This window comes from Glycine soja, chromosome 8 (genome assembly GCF_004193775.1).
Source record: "Glycine soja cultivar W05 chromosome 8, ASM419377v2, whole genome shotgun sequence".
NCBI classification, from domain to species: Eukaryota; Viridiplantae; Streptophyta; class Magnoliopsida; order Fabales; family Fabaceae; genus Glycine; species Glycine soja.
The window spans coordinates 30,421,589-30,431,307 of NC_041009.1; the positions used below are offsets into that span (position 1 = coordinate 30,421,589).

Sequence of the window (9,719 nt, forward strand, 5' to 3'; positions counted from 1 at the left end):
CTTCTTCGGCGAAGGCGGGATAGTTGTTGGCAGTGATGTTATTGATGAGTCCTCCAAAGCCTTCTACAGAGATATCTTGGGCCACATGAGCTTCGTTCAAGACCTTTACTAGCAAAGCCCGATGAGGCTTAGAGCGCATGAGCAGTTCCAAAAAAGAGACCCTGGCCGGGGTTTTGATGAGCTGCTCAATGACCTTGAACTCGCTTTGCTGAATAATGCGGAGGAACTCGCCTGCCTCCTCTAGCGATACTTCTTTCTTGCCACAACCATCCCTTTTCTCCGGAAGACCTTTCACTGGAATATCCTCGTTTGGAGTGAGGGTCGTTTTGTCATTTTGTTCTTCCACTATCTTTGCCTTCCCTTTAACGTTTGTGGGTTGTGTCGGCAGGTCAGGGGGTGCAAACACGCGACCGCTGCGGGTCACGCCGCTCAGCCCCGTGATATTGATTACCTTGGCTGACAACGAGCTGATGTCGGTGGCCTCTTCCTTCCTTTCGCTTGGAGGTGCATACCTCTACGAAACTGCGTGGCTATTTCGGTATGGAAATGGAACAGGTTTAACTACCGAGGGGTATCAGGGCGTTTGGGGAGCTGCATCTTTGGTGAAATATACCACCAAAGGCTTAGGCCTTCCAAAACTTCCCTCATCTGCGGACTGCATACATATATGCTGCTCTTCACTCCCCTCATCGCCGACTTCCAGTCGGCCTCGATCTATCATCTATTGCAACAGGTCCTCCACTGCTAAACATGTTTCCATGTTATGTAGCTCGCCGGGATGCATCAAACAGGAATCCTCTCCGTGCCCACCGTGGGGAATTATGCCCCCCCTTTTGTAGGGCCATGTAGATAAACCTCCTAGGGGTCGTCACGTCCTTTAAAGGCTTAGACCTGCGCGGCCTACCCGACTCAACGACATTAACTGCTCCCCCTCCTTGATTGGTGAGCGAGTTTGTTTTCACGTTGGACCGATCCTCTTGAAACGTCAGCCATCCGGTGTCTATCAAATGTTGGACCTTGTATTTAAGGGCCAGGCATTTTTCGGTATAGTGGCCCGGGGTTTTCCCATGGTATGCGCAAGTTGCGTCAGGATTATACCACTTTGGGAAAGGAGGTTGGTAGATCTTCCCGGGAGATATCATAGCCATTTGATTGGCAATGAGGGACGGCAAGAGGTCTTCGTACGTCATTGGGGTCGGGGTGAATTCTGGAGTTGGCATTGGGGGAAAGTTCCTCATCACGTTGGAACCGGCGCCAAAGTGGGCGTTGCCGGCCGGGCGAGTCATGGTTGGAGCCGGAGCTTGGGGGGCCTCCCTCTGGATGGGTGCGGGCACTCTAGGCTGTACGGGTGTTGAATTGGAAGAGTCCCCGGCGCGAGCTGATAAGCTCGGGTGATGTTGCGCGTATTGATGGGTAACATGAGAGGTCTGTGGTGGCTTGACCTATGCGGGTGCTGAAGTGACGTCATGGGTATCTCCTTCCTTCCTTTTTGCCCAATTGCTCTGATCCTCCTAGCATTGGTACTTGTGGAGGAGACGTAATCGAACTTCCCTCTCTTTAAACCTACTTCAATTCTCTCCCCAGCAAATACCAAGTCCGCGAAGCTGGAGGGCATATAGCCTACCAACTTCTCATAGTAAAACACTGGCAAGGTGTCTACCATCATGGTAATCATCTCCCTCTCGACCATGGGAGGGGCCACTTGTGCTGCCAGTTCTCTCCACCACTGAGCGTACTCTTTAAAGGTCTCACATTCCTTTTTAACCATGTTCTGCAGCTGAGTGCAATCGGGAGCCATACCGGAATTGTACTGATATTGCCTAAGGAAGGCAGTAATCAGATCCTTCTAAGTACGGATGCTGGAAGCTTCCAATTAGTGTACCAAATGACCGCGGCTCTAGCCAAGCTATCTTGGAAAAAGTGCATTAACAACTTTTCATCCCTAGAATGCGCCCCCATCTTGCGACAATACATCTTGAGATGGTTCTTAGGACAAGTCGTCCCCTTGTACTTGTCAAAATCAGGTACCTTGAATTTTAGGGGGATGACAATGTCCGGTGCCAAGCAAAGATCTGCCATGTCCACGAACGGATACTCGCCAAAGCCTTCAACAGCTCTCAATCTCTCTTCGATGAGATCGAGTTTCCTTCTTTCTTCCGCTCCCGGGGGTGGTCCTTCTGTAGACAAGAATATTGGTTGTGCTGGGAGGTTGGGCTGAGGCAATGTGTTGGGCGCCGAACTGACAGCGGCAGTGGTGGCCACGTTATTCTTCATGAGTTGTCTCATCCCTAACATGGCCTCCATCATGGAAGCCATTTGCTCTTTCAAAGCCGACATGTCGGCTTTCATCTGTTCTTGTGTCTCCTCTTGGTCACCCATCGTCCTAGATTTGGATCTGGTGCGATAGGGATGCCTTGGGGCACGTTTAGTTATGGCATTTTTCCAAACGTGAGGAGTAGGTAAAGAAAAATGAATGCATGCTAGAGATAAAATGTGGGAGTGATTTGATTTGCACTGATCTTTGGAGTAAAAACATGGGATAAACTCATTTTATTCAGAAAGTTATAACTAGTCAAGATCTGAGTGACAATACAAACTTCCTAGCGGTTTCTACTTATATGGGCCATTAAATCTATCATATGCTGACAATAGCTGAGAAGTCTGTGGATCTCCTCGGGGCGGAGTAGGTATCCGCCATTGCTTTGGCCTTGGCTAGTAATCGGGGAAGTTCTTGACTCCCGTTCAAAGTAAGAGCAAATCGGTCCATCCATATTGTTTCCTCTTGATGTAACGAGTCGATCACCTTTCCTCTAGCCTTCTTTTCCGCGTACACTCGGGCATACTCGTTTGCCACTTTGTGCTCATGGGCCGTGGCTAGATTTAATTCTTCTTGGTACTTGCTGACGATGGCTAACATGTTGGTCTCTGTCTTGCATAAATGCTGAGACAAGCTTTTCTTGGACCTTGAGCAAGCAGCTAACTCCTCTTTCAAGACCATGCTATGTGCTCGTGATTGGTCTCTCTCTTCCCTTCGAAGCTTGAGCTCACTGTTGCTGCCCCACAAAGCTCCACGGAATTTGTCTCGGCCATGCTCTTCCTTGCAATCCCTCTTGGTTTCTTGTTCAAGGGCTCTTGCGGTAGCCGCATTTTCTTCTCGTAACTTGGCACACTCTTTCTGGACGTCTATAGCGACTGACTTGAATTTTTCTTTAGCAAGTCTTGCTTTTCCTAGTTCCGTTTTTAGAGCTCGGACTTCTTCATCCTCTTCCGGAGCTTCGAAGTTCTCCTCATTGATAATTTTCATCTTGGAGAGCCAATCTAACCCTCGTGTACGAACTTTCAGCCATTGATGATAACCACCGATGATGCCATTACGGATGCCCCTAAGTTCTTTATCTTTCCTTAATGGGCTTTCCCACGCCTTATGGACTCTTTGTATAACCTTGAAACCTTGCGTGCCGAAATCTCTCACAAAGAAAGGAGAAAGGCTCTCTTCCGCCGGTGTTCCCCTCATGGGGTACCCTAACTGTCTTATAGCATGTGCGGGATTGTAGTTAATGCAACCCCTCGTTCCTATCAACGGGATGTTTGGGTAGTCCCCACATGGGAAGAGAACTCCCTCCTTTCCTTCCTTCCATCGAGGAAACCAGTTGATTGTTCTGCCTCCTATCCCAGCCAAGTGTTGGTCCCAATCTACTCTTCTTTTTTTGACACACGAGCGATGGCTACAGAGCGGACATGGATGCCTTATGTCTTGTTGGAATAGGTGTGAAACCAACCATACACAAAGAGCAGGTAAACAGCAGATGATCCGTGTGCTACTCTTCTCGCACCTTCGGTCAAATGTGTCAAATAAGTCTGCCAAGATAGCTACCACCAGGCTTTCTTTTCTATGGTGATATGCAAGGAAAGCATCAATTGCGGCTAGGTCCACCAAACCATCCACGTTTGGAAAGAGGACAACCCCAAAGATTAGCAATGCTAATACGTCCATAAACGGGACCCACTCCTCTTAATTCGCCATATCCCTTGCCTTGCCTTCTAAGTACTTCCGTGGTAGGCCCACTACGCCGTTTCGAGTTTTCTTTGCATGATCTAATTCTCTTGCCGAATCCCTGACCACAACTGCAATCTTGCTCAAGGAGGGAAGAAACCCGGAGAAAAGATAGGGTTTCCTTCCCCCAAGAGGACATCCTAGAATCTCCTCAAATTCTTCAACAGCCGGTACTAATTGGAAGTCTCCAAACGTGAAGCATCTCAACGGCTTCCGTGGATATCTCTGCTATGGTCAAATCTAAAATCTTTCCGTACGCCTTGCGGAAGGCTTGCATTTGGAGAGGTCCCATCAACTGCCCCAACTCCTTAATGCTGGTGATATCTAGGCCCTTAATCTTGGCTTGATAAAACCTTTTTCCAGTTTGATTTGTTCCCATGTTTTACTAAAGTGAAACAAAAACCCAGTGCGAATCAAAACTCCGACATCTATCATGGGTGGAATGGATGAATGCATGAAGAAATGCATATGACACAGATGCAATTTATGAATACGGGAGCCCGGGAAATTTTCTCCTTCTTAGATAGAACGTCTTGGGGTAGCACGGTGCCCGACGTATGTATTTAAGAAGGTGACACGGACCTTCCATTGGTTTGCCAAAGAGAGGGGATCAAGACGAAACCCGTGCATGATAAGGCACAACATAGGAATGTACATAGTACGTCACTATCCATAAACAAATATAATCAAAGGGGTACACGACATTTGACTACATGCATGGCAGTGTGGAAAATGGCATGCAACGTGTTTGCTTCGTGCCCCTATTTTAGGGACCTACATGGGAGGGAGCTAAAAGGGCTTTTAGTGATAATTCCCAAGGTGGTCATATCTCTCTTGATGGTCTCTAGAGATATCATCCCCTTCGAAGAACATATTGCAGCAGTAGGGACTACTAGCAACAATATGTTATCAAAGAGAAAAACTCAAGATGAGGGTTCACTGTAATCAAGCAAGTCGGAGACCTAGCATGATCATAGATTCACCTCCACTCCTTATGTTCCCACGAACCCGGGTATATGGCCCTTTTTCAAACTCACTGGGTGTGCAAATAGTGTTGGTGTTTGTGTGCATCAAATGAATAAATATGTACCTCATGCATACATTTTAAAACACACTAAAAGCATCAAAAGAGTTAATATACATAAGAACATAAGAAAAAAGACAAAGAAAAAGAACAAAAGGGAAGTCATAGTAAAGAAAGCACACTGATTGATTGGCCTAACTCTCTAACAATAGTCCCCAGCGGAGTCGCCAACTGTCGCAACCTACCCTTCGGCGGGAGGGCGACGCGTGACTCACGGATGCGTCTTCCAAGAAAGGAAAATGCGCGGAGTCGCCACCAACATTTATTTGAGGAAAACGTCAGAAAAATATGTGGTCTACGAACTTTAAGTGAAAGGTTCGGGAGCTGTATTTACGCACGGGGAAGGTATTAGCACCCCACGCGTCCGTCACAAGGGACGACAACCTTTAATCAAGTGTGCAAATATGACTTCAATTTGTGTTATCTTCCCTTTTTTACGCTTTTTATGTCTTTTTATGCCTTTTATATTTTTTTTATCTTTTTGTGGTCGACAAGTGTGTTTCCCTTGCTCCTACGTATTCCTCAATTGTCGTAAGGAAATCAGACCTACGTAGTTCTTTGAGAACTAAACGTTGGTTAAATTAGTTTTATCCTTTTTTGCGAGATATATTTTGATTGAATGAAAGGTCATTTAAGGCGTTGGACCATTAAACAATCTTTCGATTCTTTTGAAAGGAGAGAAAACATTAAGGCATTGGACCATTAATGATCTCTTGTTTTTTTGAAAGAGGTAACAAAGCTACGTGTTGATTTTAGGCTTTAGAAATCCACGTTTCACCAATAAAAGCGGAAAAGACCATTTCAAGGCGTTGGACCTTAAAAATGGCTTTTTAGGTGATGTCAAAAGTTTGATTTATGAATTGATTTTAGCCTTAGTTTTACTTTGGTTATCAGTCAATTCGATTAAGAAAGAAAAATGTCTGATTGATTTTTTTGATTATTTTATTAAAAGATATTTTTTTTATTATCATATTATTATTTTGCCTCTTTTTGGTTTTAAACGTCGTTACGGCATGACAGAACGGTCGGATTTCATTTTAACAGAAATTAAAAGATGTTACAATTCAAATGAACTGTGGAAATTTATTTTATTTTTGATTAGGCGAGAAAACGACTTAAATAAATGACTAAAGCTCGTCAAAAGGGGGTATGGAAAGTAAATGAAATAAAAATAAAAGCATGAGAAACAAATGGGGACCTCTAAGGGTACATAGAATGAATTGAAAAGTTCGATTTCGGGAACTTACCGGTTGAAGACCGAAGAACTATGAAGAACGGTGGAAAACCTTCGCGAAATCGCCCACGGAAATGTCTCGGAAGCGTTACAGAAGCGCCTCGGCTTGGATTTTCTTCACGGAAACAATTTTTCTCATTAATTTTATGTGATTCTCAGATACCAGGAGGGTTGAACATTTTTGTTCTGCCCTCCTCCCCCTATTTATAGGGGGAAAGAGGGTGGTGGTTGCCGCCCAGCTCGCCCAGGCAAGCTGAGATGCATCCACCAGAAGGCACCGCCTTCTGTTGGAAGATCCTAGAAGGCCCAAGTGGGCCTGATTGCTATTTGTACCCCCCTATTTACTAAATACAACCCCTATCCTTTTTTTTTTGCTGATTCTTTTTTCGTAACGTTACGAAACTTTACAAATTATGTAACGATACTTGTTTTCTTTCCGTAATGTCACGAAACCTTACGGATTATGCAATCATCCCTTCTTTGGCTTCCGGAATGTTACGGAACTTTACGGATTGCGCCTTAACACGTCCTTTCAACTCCCGACATGTCGCAGAACTTCACGGATTGCCTAACAATGGGTGTTAAGTACCTCGAAGTGGTCAACCAAGGGTCGCACCCCAACAAACAGATGATCCCCAGACGAAATTAGGGTATGACACATATTGTTCAATCTTTTTATCAATTTGTGCTTTCCCCTTCTCATGCAAACTCTTAACAAAATTAGCTTTAGAAAGCCCATCCATATTCATCATAGCATAAGTGTTAGGCAAAGATAACAAATTAAGAGGGGGCAATGGACTAGAACCGTAAACTACCTCAAAAAGAGAATAAGTAGTAGAATTTACTACCCTATTATAAGAACATTCAACATGGGATAGGCATTCCTCCCAAGCTTTCAAAATCTTACCTACCACATATCTTAGAAGATGAGATAGAGTTTGATTTACCAGGATGACGGGCATAGCACATGGGCTCAAGATTTCTCTCACCCATCCTTTTTCCATCAAGCTCTCCACTTGCCTTTGGATCTCTTTTGTCTCATCCAGATTGCTTCTATATGTTGGCTTATTTGGTAAGGAAGCTCTTGGAATAAGTTCAATTTGGTGCTCTATCCCTCTCAAAGGAGGTAACCCATGAATGGTGTCTTTGGGAAAGACATCCCCAAACTCCTTCAATAATTCTTCCAAACCTATAAGCAAAGAACTAGCAATAGAAGACAAACAATAATCATAAGGCATTAGTAAATACATAGGTTGCCTAGCTAGCATCACTCTCTTCACCTCTTTTTTTCTCATGAACAAGCTCTGTATTTTTCTCTCTTGATTTTCTTCTTTTATTTTTTCAGTTTCACTCCTTTTTTTACCTCCACTATTTTCTTTCTTTTCTCTCCTTTCTTGTTTCTCTCTCTTTTCATCAATTTTATTTTTCTCTTCTTTTCTCTCTTGTTCTCTTTTCACTCTCATTTTTATTTGATCCTCACAAACCTCACTTGGAGACAAAGGTTTAAGGGTAACCTTTTGCCCTTTATGTACAAATGAAAATTTGTTTGTGACACCATTGTGGACAGCATCCCTATCATACTGCCAAAGCCTTCCAAGTAAGAGATGGCTAGCCTCCATAGGGACTACATCAAATAGTATCTCATCAACATATTTTCCAATGGAGAAGCATATCAAAACTTGTCTATCTACAATTAGCTCTCCATTCTCACTCGACCATTGTAGCTTGTAAGGCCTAGGGTGAATGGAAGTTTTCAAAGCAAGCTTTTCAATCAATCTTTGGCAAGCTACATTAGTGCAACTGCCCCCATCAATAATCAAAGATTATATTTTCCCCATGACCACGCACCTAGTATGAAAAATGTTCTCCCTTTGAGTTTCATCTCTATCCTTACACACACTCCCTCATTAACCTCCTAACCATCAAAAGGTCACCTTCTGGGGGTTGTACATCACATTCACCTTCACTCTCACTAGAAGAACTAGAAGAGCTAGAAGAAGATGCACTAGTGATATCCCTATTACCCAACACAACCATAGTCCTTTTGTTAGGACATTGGGAGGCAATATGACCCTTTCCCAAACACTTAAAACATTTAATAAAACTCGCCTTTGAAGAAGTGGGAGTAGGGTTAGAATTATTTTTACCAAAGGTAGCACCTTTTCATGAAATTTGAATGAAGATCCTTCCTTTTTCTTGAATGTTTCCTTATTTTTCCAAGTTGAAGAGCCATAGGGGGACTTCCTGTATGTTTGCTTCCTCTTTAATTGCTGCTCCACCTTGATATCTGGATGAATGCGATCCTCCAAAGAGGCATAATAGTGAAACTCTACAATGTCTTGGATCTCCCTATTGAGACCATGCAAAAACCTTGCCATGGTGGCCTCTTGAGACTCCTCAATTTGAGCCCTAATCAAGGAAATCTCCATCTCTTTGTAATACTCATCCACACTTCTATTTCCTTTAATTAGTCTTTGGAGCTTGTTGTGAAGGTCTCTCCCATAATAGGAAGGCATAAATCTCTCTCTCAAAACTCTCTTCATGTCTTGCCAAGTATTAATCAAAGGCCTTTTCATCCTCTCAACATCACTCCTCACTAGATTCCACCACACTAAGGCATATCCCTCAAACTCTAGGGAGACCAATTTGATCTTTTTCTCTTCATTGTAGTTGTAGCAAGCAAAGACTTGCTCAACCTGCATCTCCCACTCAAGATACACTTCTAGATCATAAGTCCCTTTAAAAGTAGAGATGTTCACCTTCACTCCCTCAATCCCTTCCTCTCTTTGTCTACCTCCATATCTTCTATGATTTCTTCTCCCCTTATACCTCTCATTCCTCCTTCCTTCTTCATCTTCTTCATACCCCTCATCTTCTCCATGAGAAGACTTAGATGATCTATCTTCTCTTCTTCGTTCTATATTTTCAATCCTCACACTTAAAGCTTTCACTACTCCTTTGTATTCTTCCCAAACTCTCCTCATTCTCCTTTCTCATTCTCTCCATCCTTTCTTTATCTTCATAACTCATTCTTCTCATTTGATCACCAAGTTTAATCATCTCTTGACTATTTGTCCTATTTATAATCCTCACACTTAAAGCTTTCACTACTCTTGTGTATTCTTCCCAAACTCTCCTCATTCTCCTTTCTCATTCTCTCCATCCTTTATCTTCATAACTCATTCTTCTCATTTGATCACCAAGTTTAATCATCTCCACCTTGAGCCTTGTGCTTTTTGGAGATGGTGGAGTAGCAACTCCACTTGTAGAAGTCATACCTACAAGCAAAGTTAGTTCACAAGTAAAAAATAGAATAGGACCTCACCACTCAATTTAGTGTTTCACTC

The 9,719-nt window shown here is 43.4% G+C and overlaps 1 protein-coding gene across 1 annotated transcript; it reads right to left on the reverse strand.

Moving 5' to 3' along the window:
* Nucleotides 1-6,971: 6,971 nt before the first annotated feature.
* Nucleotides 6,972-9,356, reverse strand: LOC114424081. Its single transcript, XM_028390949.1, has 5 exons — nt 8,532-9,356; nt 8,285-8,445; nt 7,862-8,172; nt 7,320-7,561; nt 6,972-7,187 (listed from the first exon to the last, which is right to left on the reverse strand). Exons 1-5 carry the CDS (start codon nt 9,354-9,356, stop codon nt 6,972-6,974), a joined length of 1,755 nt encoding a protein of 584 aa, XP_028246750.1.
* Between the last annotated feature and the right edge of the window lie 363 nt (nt 9,357-9,719).

Bases quoted from the DNA above. Each gene is read 5' to 3' on its own strand.
- LOC114424081 (XM_028390949.1), bottom strand. From the start codon at position 9,356: ATGAGGAGAGTTTGGGAAGAATACAAAGGAGTAGTGAAAGCTTTAAGT. The intron at 8,446-8,531 runs GTGCTACCTTTG...TGTTTGGGAAAG, and splicing joins CATTCAAATTTCATGAAAAG to GGTCATATTGCCTCCCAATG. The intron at 7,562-7,861 runs GTGAGGTTTGTG...CTTTGCTTATAG, and splicing joins CCTTAAACCTTTGTCTCCAA to GTTTGGAAGAATTATTGAAG.